Consider the following 15,983-nt stretch of genomic DNA (forward strand, 5'->3'; position numbering starts at 1 on the left):
GGTGGGAGGGGTCCATAGGCTGGTGCAGCGTGACCGTGGCAAGGCAGACCGTGCCCACCTGTGGGTACAAGCACCACCACTGTCCCACGCGCGGGCACCCGCAGGTGGGTGGTGCTTGGGTGCCCAGCTGCAGTCACCCAAGGCCAGGGAGAGGGCGGGGGTCCCGCTTTGCCCAGACCCGCACCCCAGCTGCGGGCTTCCACAGCCTCCCACCAGCCCCAGAACACCCTGTGCCTGTCCCCATTGATCTGTGGTGCATTGAAATGATGAAACTGTAGAGGGCGAGGATTAACAGAAAAACCCGTACATGCCACTTTGCCTCCAAGGGAAACGCGCCCAAGAGCCCCCAGAGCGCGGCTTTGGTGGGTGAGGTGCGCACGGGGACCCACCAGCCTGGCACAGCGCGCAGAAACACACCACCAAAACAGGGAGGAAAACTTTATTTGTGGCCGGTTACGGCTGGGAGCGAGCAGGAACTGTGAACCTTCTCCTTCACTACTGCTTAATTCTTCTCTTGAAAAATCGGCACGGAGGGGTTTGCACCTCCTCGGTGCTGCCTATTTGCGACCACCAGCGTCCCCTGTGTCCCCGCGCTCTGAGCCGCCTGCCAGGTAGTCGAAGAGGACGAAGCCGTACGGTGCTGGCTCCGGGGTCTGCTGGGGGAGAGAGGCAGAGGAGGCGGGGAGAGGCAGAGGAAAGTGGGGAAGGTCGAGGGACGGGGTGGCTGCACTCACCCGCAGGCTCAGCCGCTGGATCACTTGCTGGGGGTCGCTCTCCAGGATCACCCTGCGGAGCAGCATGGTGCTGGCACCAACCCACCGGGATCCCCCGGGATCCCCTGGGCACAGCTCCCTCCCCATCCTGGCTGCACCCCCCCGGGCATCGCTGCCCTGTGCCTCAGTTTCCCTCCCTGTGCACTGCCCTGGGATGAAGGCTTGAGGAAGAGCTGCTGCAATGTTGGCAGACTGGAGTGCCCAGCTCCCCCTCGGCACCCACAGACAGGGCCTGACCCGCCCCAGCACCCCGGGGAACGATGCGACGCCTTGTCCCTGCAACCCCCAGTGTTGTGGGCTGCTTCTCGCCCCCCGTCCCCCCCAGCAGGAGCTCACCCCCTGTCCACAATCTCGTCCACCACCAGGAATGTCCCCTCCATGTTGTCCAGCAGCCAGCGTTTCTCCACCTCCTTCCTGCAGGTAGGACATGTCACCACAGCCGGTCACGATCATGGGCCGGGGTCCTGTGCAAGGTGCTGGGACCCAGACCCCCATATCCCAAAGCAGCGTTGGCCCGGTCCCACGCGGGGTGCTCGTGGGCAGGGGTCTCACATGAGGTCCCTGTGCCCTGCCTCAGTTTCCCCACCCGAAGCAGGTGGGTTTGGGGCTGGGTGGCCCCAGGGACTCACCGCAGGAGGTGGCCAAGGGCGTCGAGGAGGCAGGTGAGCACGGCCAAGAGCATCAGCTGCGGGAGAATGGGGTGTCCGTGGGGGTGTCCGTGGGGGTGTCAGTGGGGCTGCCCCCCACACCTACCTCGTTCTCCTGGCAGCCCCCCACCACATAGAAGAAGAGGTCGACGCTGCTCCTGTAGACGACAGTGAGTCCTTCCAGGCAGGCGATCTCACCTGACAGGTGACACAGGGACACGGGGTTGTGCCAGAGGGGACACTGCTCCAAGCCCGGTGCCCCCCCAGCATTAAACTGCCAAGCGGGACCCCAGCTCACCCCCCGTCCGCTGGCTCTGGCTGAAGATGCTCCTCTCGAAGGCTGCCCGCTCCTTGGCCGTGGGGAAGGTCCCGTCGTAGTACTGGGGGGATATGGGGGTCAGCACTGGCAGCACAACCCCTGCATGGGGTGGGGGGGTGCTGGGGCCCCCAAAGCCCCAACTGGGACCCCCCAAAGTCAGCACCAGGACCCCCTGAGATGCCGCAGCTTGGCGGGGGAGAGATGGCTGAGCTGGGGTGCGTGGGGGGGCCCTGGGCAGTGTGCCCTGGGGAAACTGAGGCGGGGGGGCCGGGCTGCACCTTGGCCAGGAGGCGCTGGCCGCGGCTGTCCAGGATGAGCAGGGCCTTCACCGTGAACAGGGACGGCTCCTGGGGAGAGGGGCGGGGGCTCAGCCCTGCGGCACGGCCAGACCCCCCCAGACCACCCTGGGATCCCCTGGATCCCTCCCTTGGGGTCCCCCCAGGTCCAGATTTTGGGGACACCCTTTGCTCCCCCACCCCCCTTGCTCCCTGTCCCCCCCATTTCTCCCTGTTCCCCCCAAATTATTTTTCCCCATTTCCCCTCTCCTTCCCATTTCTCCCCCTGTCCCACCCCCCATTCCCCCATCCCTGTCTCCCAGTTCCCCCAGTTTCACCCTGTTCCCCCCATTCTGTCCCCCTTCCACCACCGGCCTCTTCCCCCCCGTTGCCCCCCGGGTCCCCATCATTTATCCCCATCACCCCCAGTGTTCTTGTCCCTCCCGTTTTTCCCCCGTGTTTTTCCCGTGATTTCACCCCGCCCCCCGTTTTTTTCTCCCCCGTGTTTCCCCCCCTTCATGTTTTTCCTCCTGTTTTTTCTAAATTTCTCCTCCCCCGGTTTTTCCCCCGTTTCTCCCCTGTCCCGCCGCGGCCGCACGAAGTTCCCGGTGGGGCCGGGCAGCCCCGTCCCGTCCCTGGTCCCGTCCCCGCCGCACCGGCCCCGCGGGCTCCATGGCTCCCCGGCCCCCCCGCGCTGCCGTGCCCGCCCCCCCGCCCGCTCCGCCCCGGCCACGAACCCCCCCCGGGCTCAGGCCCCACCGGGACCGGCAGGAGAAGGAATGGGGGGTCCCCGGGTGGGGGTCCCGCAGCCTCATGTGCTGCTGTTGCGAGTGGGGGGACACGCGTGGCCGTGGGGGCTGTTTCCGCAATGCCCCCCCACACACCCAGGCACCTTGTTTGGGAAAGGACCGACCAGGGAGCAGTGGAGGCCGGGACCCCCGTGCACCCCAAATTATGGGGTTCAGGGAAGCCCCTGGCGGGGAGGAACACTCAGCAGTGGGGTGCGGGGGGGACACCCCTCGCCCAACCCCTGCTGCCTTTAATTTGGGGTCACCCCCCCGGGTGACCAGGGGAGGTGGGGGGGGGTCCTGCCAAGCTGTGGGTTCTGCCGGGGGGGTCGGTACTGAAAGCCCCGAAAGGCTTTTGCCTGCCCGAGCAGGGTGCAGCAACGGGGCCGCCTGCCAGCGCTCCAAATAGCCCCAGGGTGGGGGGGACACACTAAAAATAACCCCCCTGGGGCAGCCCGGCTCGGGTTGCTGGCGGGTGGCTGCCCAGGGCCCCAGGGAGCAGGGCGAGAGGCTTTTAGGACGGTCCCGTTCACCCGTTTTCCCCGTGGGGTGCAAAGGGGGACGGTGCTTGAATAACGCCTGAGCAACGCAGCACCCCCAAATTCAAAGAGGGGGACCCGCTCTGGCAACGGGGCTGTGCCCATGGGCTCGCCGGGGCCGCCGCCATTTCCTCAGCAAATTGCCGGTTGCGGCACGCCGTGGGCCAGGGCCGCACCCCGGCTTTCGTGGGTGTTTCACGGTTTGTTTTCCAGATTAGCGAGATGGAGCAGCCGGGGCAGAGCGAGCCCGTGACCCAAAGTCGCTGTGGTCTGGGTGCTGCCGGGCTCCCCCCGCCGTGCCTGGGTGCTCTGGGGCATCCCTGCTCGCAGCCTCGGAGCTCTCCGGGTTCGGGGGGACGCGCAGCCTGTCCTCCATCTCTCAGCTGTGCAGCGAGCTTGGTCCTTGCCGTAAAAAAAAAATTAGGGGGGGCTCTGCTCCTGCTGCCGCTCTGGGCAGACACCCCGGCTGGGAAACCTCACCCGCTGCGAGGTGTGGGAGCCCACGCTTGTTTCCCACTTTTTTTTTCAGATGAACTATTGTCTCTGGCATCCTGTTTATCCCGGCGAGTTTCTGGGGCAGGGAAGAGGGTGTCTGGTTTTGGCAGCTGCGGCGTGGCAGGAATCGCAGGCAGGGCTGGTGCTGCCCGCACTCCCACCTGCTGGGCTCTGCTGGCGGCCGCTGCCCCTCGCCCCGCGGGCACCAGCGTTGGTTTGGGCAGGAAGCCTGTGCCGATCACTGGGGAAGGGAAAAATAACCTGCTCGGGTCCTCAGGCACATGGGGAGGTGGTTGGGCTGAGCTGTAGCCTTTATGTCCCCTCTGCCAGGTGGTTTCTCTCTCAAAAGGCATCGAATGTCAAGACTTCGTTTGCTCAGTCATAGAATCATAGAAACATTTCAGTTGGAAGAGACCCTCAGGATCATCAAGTCCAACCATAATCTAACCCAACTGTAGCACTAAATCATGTCCCTGAGAACCTTGTCTAAAAGCCTTTTAAACCCCTCCAGGGATGGTGACTCCAGCACTGCCCTGGGCAGCCTGTTCCAATGCCCGACAGCCCTTTCCAGGAAGAATTTTTTCCTGATATCCAACCTAAGCCTCCCCTGGCGCAACTTGAGGCCATTTCCTCTCGTCCTGTCACTTGCTCCTTGGGAGAAGAAACCAACCCCCTCCGTGCTCCAGCCTCCTTTCAGGTCAAACTCAAACGGGCCGGTGGGTGCCCCCGTGACGAGCAGCGGCGCTCGTGGGACGACCCACGGACGGTGCGACTGTTTTGGGCTGACGAGTGACGGCCAGACGCGCGGACGGCCCCTGGCACGGGTGGCCGTGGGCAGCTCCGTGTGCTGGGACCCCCATCCCGCTCCCGGCACCCGGGGGTGCTCCCCCCGCCGGGGTGTCCCCGCGGCTCCGGCCAGCCCAGGGCTGGGGGTTCCCTCTCTGTGCCGCGGCCATCGGCGCCTCCAGCAGCTTCGCTCTGCCCAGCCCAGCCCTGGGTGTGATGAGCAGGGCCGTGCCAACTGGGCAGCGCGAAATTAAAGACTTTTAATTAACAAAGCGCTGGAGCAATGGAGGAAGGAAAGCGCAGGGTGAGCAGGCGCTGCCCTGGCTGCGCACCCGGCCCCACCACTGACTCATTGGGGCCCGGGGCGAAGCTCCGGCTTTGACATAGTCTTTCCAGCTGCAGGTGGCTGTGGCGGCTCCTCGTGCCCGCGCAGGGCCGGGGACGTGCGAGGGCCGCGGGCGGTACCGGGAGGTGTCAGGACTGGGGGCCCTGGGGGAGCGCGGCCTGTGGGGCGATGGAGGCTCCGCCATGGCGGCCCAGGCCTCGCCCTGCGCTGGGCATGGGGCACCCGCTGCCATGGCAACAGCCCCGGGGCGGGGGGGGCGGTGTCCCGATGCTGCAGGGATTGGTGCGCGCCGCTGCCACTCAAGCGCCCAGACGGACGGCTGGCTCCTGTGCGTCGTCTCATTGGTAGCTGCCGCTGTCGCTCGGCGGGGATCTCGCGTTCCATTGGCCTGACGCCTTGTCACTCAATCTCTGAGGGGGGGCGGGTCGCGTTGGCTAGCTTCTCCTCTCTGATTGGCCCAGCGCGCGACCGCCGGGCCAAGCACGAGGTCCAGCGGCGCTGCCCGCGCGCCGATTGGCCGCTCAGCCTGCCTATCCAAGCGGCGGCGGGGGCGGGAGCAACACCTCACCGCCGGCTCCCATTGGGCCGCCGCTTCGTCCCGCCTCCCTTTTCCGGGCGCCGATTGGCGGCGGCGCCGCGCGAGGCGGGAGGGGGGAGGTGGTTGGCCAGGGCGGGGAGCGGGAGCGGGACCGGCGGCGGCGGCGGGGCCGGGACCGGCACCGAGCGGCGGCGGCGAGCGGGTAGCGGCGGGCGGCGGCGCGGAGCGGCGGGCGGAGGGGCCGGGGCCGCGGCGGCGCGGGGGGTGCAGCGGGTGCGGGCCGGGCCGAGGGGCGGGCGGCGCGGAGGGGACGGCGAGGCCGCGCGGGGGGGCGGGTCACGAGGCGCGGGGGGGGTCTTAAAGGGCCCGGGGTGGGGAGCGCGGGGGGGGGCGGCACATGGACCCGGTCGGCAGCGCCGGGACCCCCCGCGCCGGGAGAACGGGCAGCGCCGGGGCCCGGCGGCTCCTCCCGGGCAGCGGGAGCCGCCCCGGCGGGCTGGGGGCGGCCCGGGAAGGTCGGGCCGGGGCCGCGGCGGGAGGGGCGAGCCCGGGGATTCCCCGGCCGGGGATGTTTTGGTGCCCGTGGAAGAGCCCCTGACGGGTTTTTGTAGAGCCGCTGGAAACTGGGCTAAGGAGTGAAAGGGAGTCGGAGGCGGATTCCTTCAGAGAGAGGGGAAGTTGACGCACCGGCCTAAGAATAGCTCAGGGAGGGGAAGTATGGACAATATTGTCACCCAAGGTAACCGCGTGTGTCTGTGCCTGCCCGGCTTGTCCCAGGAAAATCGGCCTTTCAGGCAACGCTCCCTCTGCTTTGCGGGGCCCCCGCGCGTGGGGAAAGCGCCGTTCCCCGGGTGGCAGCTCCATGTGCAGCGCTCAGGGTGGTGCCTCGCCCGCGCATTATCGCCTTTGCTCTCCGGTTGTGTTTCAGCCGCTGATGAAACTCCAGCCAGAAGCGGAGGAGTCGTTGGACCTTCCCATGATCAGGACCTTTGACTCGTGAAAGGCTCCTCCGAGAAGCCGGGCAGAGCAGAGGAGGAAGGAGCCGCCGGTTGTCGGGGGGATCAGACCCCGTCCTGCAGCGTGGGGAGTCGGGGGGGCCAGAGGAACCTGCTGTATGTGGAGTTTTCGGACAGTGAGTCACATGGATTTTTACGTAGCCGCATGGTTTGTGTTCCAAAACAGTTCTGAAGAAGAGGAAAGGGCAGGAGGGGGTGGAGGGTTTGTTGTTTCTCGAGTTTTAAATCTTGACTTACACTCTGCTGGCTAACCAGTGAGTACCAGAATTTGAAAAGGAAAACGAAGTCTTCCTGAACCCAAACTCTTGAACGTTCTTTAGACTTTTATCCTGTTGTTTAGTGATAACCTGAACTCTGAAGTCATTGCTTTATTTTGTTTGTTTGAAAGTGGGGCAGAGGAAAGACAAACCCAACCTGTTGTCTGGAGAATTCATCTGACGCTGGTTTTTTTGTTTGTTTTTTTATTTTGTTTTTTTGTTTGGTTTTTTTTTGTTTGGTTTTTAATTCTCAAACCCTCCACCCGTTTTCTTTTCTCCTCTGCCAGAAATGCTTTCTCTGAAGAAATACTTCACCGAAGGCCTCATCCAGTTCACCATTCTCCTCAGCTTGATCGGCGTTCGCGTGGACGTGGACACCTACCTGAACTCGCAGCTCCCCCCTCTCCGGGAGATCATTCTTGGCCAGAGCTCCGCTTACACCCAGACCCAGTTTCACAACCTGCGCAACACCTTGGACGGCTATGGCATCCACCCAAAAAGCGTAGACCTGGACTATTACTTCACCGCCCGCAGGCTGCTCAACCAGGTGAGGGCCCTGGACAGGTTTCAGGTCCCCAGCACCGAGGTCAACGCGTGGCTGGTGCACAGAGACCCCGAGGGCTCCGTCCCCGGCAGCCAGCCCAGCGCCGGCATCGCCCTCGAGAACGGCGGCGGATTGCAGGATGGGAGCAGCCCCGACAGCGGCGTGAGGGAGAGCGGGGCCGAGCAAGGTTTTGGGGAAGAACTGGAAGATTTGGGAGCGGTGGCTGCGCCGGTGAACGGAGATCTGACCAAGGAGGTAGGCAGGAGATTCTTTTGCTTGTGGCGGGGGGGAAAGGGAGCACTTGGGGGGCTCTTACCCTCTGGGATCCGTCCAAGGGAGTGGAACTCTGCACGTTTAGCACTTGGGAACAGCGGGTTCCCGCTTGGGAACGGTCTAATGCTAAATGATGGTTCAGTTAGAGGGTCCAGGGGTATGTGTGGGGTGGTTTTTCCTTTTTGTTTGCTTTATTATTGGTCTGAAAGTAATAGCGAGAGGTGGGGAAGAGGGTTGGGGTCAGCATTTCAACCTGTGCGTGTAACTCGGTGTTGTGAAACCGGTAAGAGGAGGCTGGGAAACAAGCTGAGGCGTTGGGTAACAGGCTTGTCCGCGGGGCCGAGCAGGCGGTTGGTTCCTGGGCTCTGGAGCGGCTCCAGCAGAGATGTTTATTGCCGGGTTTTCATCGCAGGCAGGCGGAGAGAGGTGAACTGGAAAGTGGGTTTATTTTCCCTGCCCGAGCACAACCTTTTGGGCAGTTGTGATGCAACGCCGGGCCCCGGGAGCGGCCGCTCTTGTGCCTTTTGGCACCGCTCTCTTTGTCACGGCATGTTCAGCGTCTCCCCGGCCGCACTGGGGGGGGACGTTAGTGCCGATTCGCGGCGTTGGCTCCTTCCAGCGTCACTCTCGCGTCTTGTAAATTGTTTTTTCGGGCGAGCCGCTGAGGCGTCTGGGCGCGGAAAGAGCCGAATTCAGCTGCTGCCACCCCTGTCCCCGCAGCGAGGGGCGGGCAGCTGTTGCGGATGCCTGAGGCTTTTGTCATGTGGAACGGGCCGAGGGGAGCGGCGTGAACGCGTGCACGCCGGGAGACAAAGGTGGTTCCGGGGCCGGTGTCGATGGCTGAGCAGCGGGACGGTGCCTTGGCCGTGCCCGCGGGGATCTGGTACCTCTGAAAGAGCCAAAACCCCACTTGGGCTTTGCAACGGTGCCCTTGGAGGTGTCGGTGAGGGGAGTTCTGCTCTGAGGGTTGTGGAACATGAGGAAAATGTTCTCAAATTTGGCTTTTTGCCTGATAATTGCGAGGGGTCACTCCCTATCTTGGGAACGGGGAGGAATTTGGTGAAATGCCTCGTACAAGGTCACGTCCAGCCCCTGGGAGACTTTGCTGCCCGTCCTCGAGTCTGGTGGTATCAGCGGAGGGTGTGGGGCCTAGGGAGCCTTTCCAGCCCAGGACAGAGCAGATTTTGGTGAGAAAAGCTGCAGATTTGGGTGGCCAGAGGCCACTAAGGCTGCCATTTTTCAGAGGCCTCTTTGTTTCTGCTTTAAGCCCAATCCTGCTGGAGATGCCATCGCTGCAAACCCGCCCAGCTGGGGCTGGACGTGTGGGGGGTGAAACCCCCGGGTGGGAGACGCTCCCCCTGCGCTGGGGGGATCTGGGGCTGTGCTGTCCCCGATCCCGGCTGTCCAGGTGTCCGTGCGCTTCCGCACGTCCCTATTTCCCATCTTTTCCCCCCAAAGCCCTGGTTGGGATGGGAGAGGCGGGTGTTACTGCGCCCACGAGGTGCGATGTTCAGTCTGGGGCACAGCGCCAGGAATCCCCGTCTGCCCGTGTCACACGTCACCTTGTCACCACTGTCACACCGTCACATCCCCCTGCCACCCCCCCAGGGCCACCAAGACCCCTCTTGCTGCTGCTGTGACGCTTCAAAGCACCGAGTCTGGTTTCAAAGTGTTATCCCAGGGGGGTGGTTTTATTTTTGTGGGGGTTTCTTGTATTTTTTCCGTGCTGGGAACGCCGCGTGAGCCGCAGCTCCCACCGCAGCCGCCTCTGGAAGCACCAGCAGGCTCCGTCCCCCCTCGCCCCGTTCGTTAGGTGGAGGGGGATAATTTGCAGACTTTAGGGCCGGGCTTTGCCTTTTTTTTTTTTTTTTCCGCGACTTCTCCTGGGAGTTAAAATCTTGCGACTCCCGGCGGGCCCGGCGCGACCTTGCTGGGGGAATACGGCTGTTATTAATAATTTTAGGAGCTGGAGCTCGCCCTGGGGCACAGGGGCTGCAGCCGCCACCTTGGGGACCATCCAAAATGAGGAATTATGATATATTTTTCTAGTTTTTTCCTCGTTACCCTGAGGACGAGGCTCGGGCTGGTCCCCGGGACGCTCCTCTGCAGCATTGGGGGTGGGGAGGGCGGGCGGCTCCAGCGCCCGGTGCCGTTTCCACAACACGAGGATAAAAATACGCGGCCGCCAGACATGTGATGAGCTGCCGGTGCTCAGTCTTGGCCCGGGGCGCCGCACCGGGGCCGGGGGGATCCCGTTACACTTGGCCTCGCCGCTCCAGCTTCCCGGGAGAACCGTGCCCGGTGCAGGGGGGGGGGTTGGGGGTGAGGAGCAAGCGGGGGCTGCACGGGGAGGGGGGCGGGGATCGCCCGCTGCGGGCCGGGGGGGTCCCGGGGGCGGGAGCCAAGGTCAGCCCGGCCTTGCGTTCCCGCCGGGGGCTCAGCGGGGCCCGGGACGAGCCGCCCCCGGCGCAGGGCGAGGCCGGGGTGGGGGGGGGGCGGCTCCGCTGCGCCAGGGCGGGGAGCGGCCCGGTGGGCGCCGCGCGGCCGCTCCTCCGCTTCCCATTGGCCGAGGCGGCGGCTCCCGCCGGCGGGGATTGGTCGGGGCGGCGGCTGCCGGTGGCGCGGATTGGCCGCGGCCGCCGCCCGGGTGAGGGGCGGGGCTTGGCGGCGCGGCGGCGGAGGGGGCGTGGCCTCGCGGCGCCGCCGCAGCCCGGCGGGGGGGGCGGGGCTTGGCGGCCGCCGCAGCCAAGGTAACGGGGGGAGGGGCGGGCGGGGCGCGCCGCAGCCCGGCCCGGGCAGGGCGGCGGGAGCCGAGCCCAGCCGAGCCCGGCCCAGCCGAGCCCGGCCCAGCCCGAGCGGGGGCCGCCGCCGCCGCTGCACCGGGGGGGCGGCTCCTGCCGCCGCAGCGGGGCCGCGGGGCACCTGTGGCCGGTGGGGCGGAGCGCGGCTCCCCCAGCCGCCCCGGCCGGCGATGCGTGCGCGGCGCCGCGCCCCGGCCAGCCCGCCCCCCCCGCTGCCCCGGGGACCATGATCGGTGCGCGCCGCGGCCCGGGCGGCACCTGGGGCCATGCGAAAGGTACCGGGGGCTGCCGGGCGGGGGCCGGCGGCCCGGGGGGTGCCGGGGCGGGGGCGCTGCGGGGAGCCCGGGCGCCGGCGGCGGCTCAAGTTGCATCAGGTGGGTGGAAATGCGGGGATTTTCCTGCCCGCGCACCCCACCCCTTATGCAAATGGCCGGGATGGCACCACGGGCTGATGCAAAAGGCGGCCCCGGCGCAGCCCCCGCCGCGACACGGGCCCGGGCGGCCCCAGCCGCCTCTCCCGGCGGCGGGCGGGCGGCCATGGGCGGCGGGGAGGGGACAACCGGCCGCAGCCGCCATGCAGCACCCGCAGAGCCGGGGACCCCCGCGGGCGGAGCAGCGGGGAGCCCGGCGGGTGCGGGTCGGGCTTGGGGGGGCCCTTGGGAGGGGCCGGGGGGGGGGACCCCGGCGCGGGGCTGAAGGAAAATCCGGTGTGTCTTTCAGGACATCGATTTGATTGACATCCTGTGGAGACAGGATATTGATCTCGGCGCTGGGCGAGAGATTTTTGACTACAGCCACCGGCAGAAGGAGAGCGAAGTGGACAAAGAGCTGAGCGATGGGAGGGAGCGCGGGGACGGCTGGAGGAGCGGAGGGAACCAGATCCTGGAGAGGAACCTGCTAGTGGATGGAGAGACCGGGGAGAGCTTCCCTGCGCAGGTAACAGCCCCGGGCTGGGGTCTGCGGCGCGTGGGGATGCGGCACGCGGGGGGTCCATGTGCGGGGACGCTGTCGGGGCGAGCGGCGTCACGTGTGGCTTTCACCGGGGACCCGCCGAGCCGCAGGAGGAGGCTTTGCCCGGCTGGACAAGGGGGTTTGATGCTGGGAAGGCGCCGGTTGCCCACGGGCAGGGGAACGGCCGTGTCACCGTCACCGTGGCGCTGGGACGGGGGCGGCTGGTTCTCGCTGCGCTTTGGGGCGTCTGGCAGGGTCCCCTCGCTTCCCCGCGGCGCCTGGGGGCTGCTCTGACGGAGCCTGTGAGGGACTGGGTGGGGCCTCTGGCTCTTTTTGGCTGCGCTGTGACGAAGCCCTTGCTGCAAGGAGCTGGTTTCTCATCGCCGCCTCCCTCATCCCGGGGCTACGGCTGCTCGTGTTTTCCGGCAGGCGCCCGGCGCGGAGGATCAGACAGCCCTGTCGCTGGAGGAGTGCCTTAGGCTGCTGGAGGCCACCTTCCCGTTCGGGGACAACCCGGAGGTGAGCGGTTGGGGTGATGGCTTCTGTCTCTCGTACCCCTAACCCAGACTGCAGAACCGGCAGTAAATTGGGTTAACCTGCTTAAGGAGGCTCCAGGCGCCGTGCCTGCGAAACCGGCGGTGTGTATGTGTGGGGGGGCGGTCACAATTAATTAAAGACTTCTGGTTTAGCTTCTAATTAGTTCATAGTGAACTGTGGAGGAATAACTGCGCCCAGTTTGCTTTGAACAAAGGAGGAGCGGAGGTGGAGGGGCAGCGGGGTGGCCGGACTGACTCTCCCTCCCGCCGCCAGTTCCCGGCCGCGGACGTGTCCACGCTGAGCGAGGCCGTGCCCGGCGACGACGGCTCCCCGGGCGGCCCCGGCCCCCTCCTGCCGCCCCTCCTTGCTGACACCGAGTCGCCCTTCGACCTGGAGCAGCAGTGGCAGGACCTCATGTCCATCATGGAGATGCAGGTGAGCTCCGGGGGGGTGTGGGGAAGGTGTTTGCCCCTCCAGGCAGATTTCGGTTCGGGGGTTGTGCTGAATGCTCAGTTCCTGGACAGTCGTGGTTCAGGGTCGGTGGTAGCTGCTGTGGTTTTGTCCCAGCCTGCAGATGCTGCTGTGGTTTTGTCCCAGCCTGCAGATGCTGCTGTGGTTTTGTCCCAACCTGCAGATGCTGCTGGGCCACCCGAGAGCGGCTTCCGCTGGATCTGGAAGCATCGTCCTGGCTCTTCTTGGCAAAGGACGTGGAGCAGGCAGGGCTGGAGCGCGGCTCCTTGACCGAGCTGTTTCTCGTCTCTTCCAGGCGATGGAAGTGAACAACACAACCACCGAAACCCTGTACAACGGCACGAGCGGAGACCTGCTGGCTTCCAACTACAGCCTGGCCCCCGGCACCCCCATCAACCAGAACGTCAGCCTGCATCAGGCCTCACTGGGGGGCTGCTCGCAGGATTTCCCCCTCTTCGGCGCTGAGATCGAGAGCCCCTCCATGGCCGGCAGCTCGGCGCTGCTGCAGCTGGTGCCGGACAACTCCACCGGCCTCAACGCCACCTTCAGCGCCACCAACCTGAGCGGGATCTTCTTCCCGCCGCAGCTGAATGGCACCGGCAACGAGACGGGTGGCCCTGAGCTGCCCGACCCGCTGGGCGGGCTGCTGGACGAGGCCATGCTGGACGAGATCAGCCTGATGGACCTGGCCATCGAGGAGGGCTTCAACCCCGTGCAGGCCTCGCAGCTCGAGGAGGAGTTTGACTCCGACTCGGGGCTCTCGCTGGATTCCAGCCACAGTCCCGCTTCTCTGAGCAGCTCGGAAGCCTCGTCCTCATCGTCCTCGTCCTCCTCGTCCTCTTCCTCCTCCTCGTTTTCCGAGGAAGGAGCCGTCGGCTACAGCTCGGACTCGGAAAACGTGGACTTCGAAGAGGCGGAAGGGGCGGTTGGCTACCAGCCAGAGTACAGCAAGTTCTGCCGCATGAGCTACCAGGAGCCCTCGCAGCTGCAGTACCTGCCCTACCTGGAGCACGTCGGCCACAACCACACGTACAACATGGCCCCGGGGGACCCCGAGGAGCCCAAACCCCCCAGCACCGGCAAGAAGAGCGGCAAGGAGAAACCGTCCGAGTTCCTGGACAAGCAGATGAGCCGGGACGAGCACCGCGCCAGGGCCATGAAGATCCCGTTCACCAACGACAAGATCATCAACCTGCCCGTGGAGGAGTTCAACGAGCTCCTCTCCAAGTACCAGCTCAGCGAGGCCCAGCTCAGCCTGATCCGCGACATCCGCCGGCGCGGCAAGAACAAGATGGCAGCGCAGAACTGCCGCAAGAGGAAGCTGGACACCATCCTCAACCTGGAACGCGATGTCGAGGACTTGCAGCGCGACAAGTCCAAACTGCTCAGGGAGAAGGTGGAGTTTCTCAAATCCATCCGCCAGATGAAGCAAAAGGTGCAGAATCTTTACCAAGAAGTGTTCGGGCGCCTGCGGGACGAGAACGGGCGGCCCTACTCCCCCAGCCAGTACGCCCTGCAGTACGCCAGCGACGGCAGCGTCATCTTGATACCCCGCGCCGTGGCCGAGCAGCAGTCCCGGCGGCAGGAACGCAAACAGAAGGACCGGAGGAAGTGAGGGGACGCGCGGCCGGAGGAGCGGGACACCCGCGCGAGGGAGAACTGCGGAAGGGCTGAGCCTGGAAGTACTTTGGAGGAACTTTCATGCCTTCTTACCCGATATATCTTCTCAAAAAACACAAAAAATAACACAAACCAAGGTGAACTGCTGCCGGTCGGGGCAGGGAGAGGCTGCGGGTTCCCCGAGGGTCGGGGAGTGGCCCCCGCGCAGCCCGGACCGTGGGCGCAGGACACGGAGCTGCCACCGCGCGGGGACACAGGCACAGCTGGAAAAACTACTGTTAGGAACTGGCTTTCAGTAAGAAAAGAGGTTTAAGCAAATGAACTTCAAAACAAGTTATAGGAGAGACGTTTTTCTGAACTTCCAAAGTTCTGTGATTTCAGGTAGTTGTTTTTTTCTTTTTTTTTCCCCCCTCCCCCCTTTTTTTTTTTTTTTTTTTTTTCTTCCCTGAACCAGTTTTGACATCGGTGTGTGTGATTCAACCCGACTTAATTCCAGATTATCCAACATCCCTCCCTAGATCAGACTGGTGCACGTGTGGAAACACAAGTGGGTGTGAATTCCATTAACCCTTTCCAGCCTGGGGGGGTCCCGGGGGGGAACCGTCCCTGTCCCAGCGCGGGGACACCGAGAGCTGTAGGAGTTTGGGAGGGAAGGGTCTGGAGCTGGGGGGGGTTAACGGAGCCGGTGCCACACGTGTCCCCGCCACACTCGGAGCACGTCACTGCCACCGACCCCGCTCCGCTAACAGCACAAGGGAGCGGGGGCTCCTGGGCCCTGCGCTCGGCACGTAGAGCAGCGAGCTGGTAGCATTCCTGGTTCTGAACCGCGCTTGGATTTTCAGGTTTTTTTTTTTTTTTTTTTTTAGGGCTTCAGCCCCGTTTTTCCCTGTAGGGTCTTAGCGTGCTTGTGTTGAGTACAAGGGAGAAGCCCAAACCCTCAGAGCTGCTAAATGTTCTCTTTGCCATAAAGATTCCGTGTAACCGTGTGATCACATTATAGGATTCTCTTCTGTCCCCAGGTGTTGGTCTGATTGATTCCTTTGTTTTCCGGAGGGGGGTGGGGGTAGTGCCTTGATCACTGTCGGTCCCCGTCGGGTGACCATCCTAGAGCTGTATGTACAATATAGCACAGCTGGGAGCCAACTGACTTTACCAGCAACTGAAAAGGCTTAAAAAAAAAAAAAAAAAAAAAATTTAAAAAAAAAGGCTTTTCCAAGCCCGTCCTGTGCATGTGACGTGGGGTGAGGCCGGAGGGAGGACTTGGGGTGGGAACTCAAGGGAAGGAAACTGGAAATGCAGGAGAGAGCTGCCCAGAGGGGCCCTGTCGGCCCTGGACACATTTTTCGGGGGCACAGTTGGATCTGGGGTGATCGGTGGGTTCCCTGCGGCCCCAACAGCGCGAGACAAACTCACCGAGAGCCCTCGGGATCCCCCGTCCCCGACTCCTGAGATCCATTGGCTTTACTGACGCATGAGATGAAGCACAAGTGGTGGAGATGTGGGTGTGGGGAGGTTGGAAGGGAGCCCTGCGTGTATGTTTTAAATTATTTTTCCTCTTAGAAACTTTATTTTAATGATCTGTGACCTGTCAGGGAAAGAAGAGAGATTGTGTGAGCACAGGACAAAAATAAAACAGCTTATTCACTGTATGAGCATTTGTTTTGTGGATTTATTTAATTTTTTTTTAAAGATTAAGCAGGTCAGGGAAATGAAACGGCTTCTTGTGAGTCCTTCTCATCCACAGTAGCTCCTGGTTTTCTTCTGTTGAGCTAGGAGCAGGTCCGGTTTATATCCAGCGATGGAGTCGCTCTTGTCCCAGCCTCGGAGGGAAGAAAATGAAAAGCTCCTCGGTTGTAGGAAACGCTCAAACGCTCAGCTCCGGCTCAGCCACCCCTTTTTTTTTTTTAATCCTTATTTCACAACAGTATCATCTTCTTAAAGAACGCCGAGGAAAAAAGTGTGTTTCTGGTTAAAATTGCAGCTGTGTGGAGTGAATCCTGGGTCCCT

The 15,983-nt window shown here is 63.8% G+C and overlaps 2 protein-coding genes across 5 annotated transcripts; one reads left to right on the plus strand and one right to left on the minus strand.

Moving 5' to 3' along the window:
* Positions 1 to 423: 423 nt before the first annotated feature.
* COPZ2 (COPI coat complex subunit zeta 2) lies at positions 424 to 2,705 on the minus strand. Of its 3 annotated transcripts, none has more exons than XM_065651066.1 (8): positions 2,671 to 2,705; positions 2,018 to 2,086; positions 1,719 to 1,800; positions 1,527 to 1,618; positions 1,403 to 1,458; positions 1,110 to 1,187; positions 735 to 786; positions 424 to 604 (listed from the first exon to the last, which is right to left on the minus strand). In XM_065651066.1, the coding sequence occupies exons 1-8, from the start codon at positions 2,686 to 2,688 to the stop codon at positions 503 to 505; spliced, it is 549 nt and encodes a 182-aa protein (XP_065507138.1). In that variant the 5' UTR covers positions 2,689 to 2,705; the 3' UTR covers positions 424 to 502. The 3 variants fall into 3 exon arrangements, with proteins under 3 accessions (XP_065507138.1, XP_065507140.1, XP_065507139.1); XM_065651068.1 differs by having other exon boundaries at positions 424 to 653; XM_065651067.1 differs by having other exon boundaries at positions 424 to 656.
* A 2,933-nt stretch (positions 2,706 to 5,638) lies between these two features.
* On the plus strand, positions 5,639 to 15,616 carry NFE2L1 (NFE2 like bZIP transcription factor 1). 2 transcript variants are annotated; one of them, XM_065651133.1, is made up of 8 exons: positions 5,642 to 5,708; positions 6,118 to 6,245; positions 6,435 to 6,638; positions 7,067 to 7,578; positions 11,118 to 11,333; positions 11,778 to 11,867; positions 12,159 to 12,320; positions 12,652 to 15,616. In XM_065651133.1, the coding sequence occupies exons 4-8, from the start codon at positions 7,069 to 7,071 to the stop codon at positions 13,969 to 13,971; spliced, it is 2,298 nt and encodes a 765-aa protein (XP_065507205.1). In that variant the 5' UTR covers positions 5,642 to 5,708; positions 6,118 to 6,245; positions 6,435 to 6,638; positions 7,067 to 7,068; the 3' UTR covers positions 13,972 to 15,616. The 2 variants fall into 2 exon arrangements, with proteins under 2 accessions (XP_065507204.1, XP_065507205.1); XM_065651132.1 differs by lacking the exon at positions 6,118 to 6,245 and having other exon boundaries at positions 5,639 to 5,708.
* The last annotated feature ends 367 nt before the right edge of the window (positions 15,617 to 15,983 follow it).

Source organism: Caloenas nicobarica, chromosome 24, assembly GCF_036013445.1.
Source record: "Caloenas nicobarica isolate bCalNic1 chromosome 24, bCalNic1.hap1, whole genome shotgun sequence".
NCBI lineage: Eukaryota > Metazoa > Chordata > Aves > Columbiformes > Columbidae > Caloenas > Caloenas nicobarica.

Coding starts and splice junctions, on each gene's coding strand:
- COPZ2 (XM_065651066.1), bottom strand. Junction 1,801..2,017: donor GCCAGCGCCTCCTGGCCAAG/GTGCAGCCCGGC, acceptor ATATCCCCCCAG/TACTACGACGGGACCTTCCC. Junction 605..734: donor TCCAGCGGCTGAGCCTGCGG/GTGAGTGCAGCC, acceptor ACTACCTGGCAG/GCGGCTCAGAGCGCGGGGAC.
- NFE2L1 (XM_065651132.1), top strand. CDS start 7,069: ATGCTTTCTCTGAAGAAATACTTCACCGAAGGCCTCATCCAGTTCACC. Junction 7,579..11,117: donor ACGGAGATCTGACCAAGGAG/GTAGGCAGGAGA, acceptor TGTGTCTTTCAG/GACATCGATTTGATTGACAT. Junction 12,321..12,651: donor TGTCCATCATGGAGATGCAG/GTGAGCTCCGGG, acceptor CGTCTCTTCCAG/GCGATGGAAGTGAACAACAC.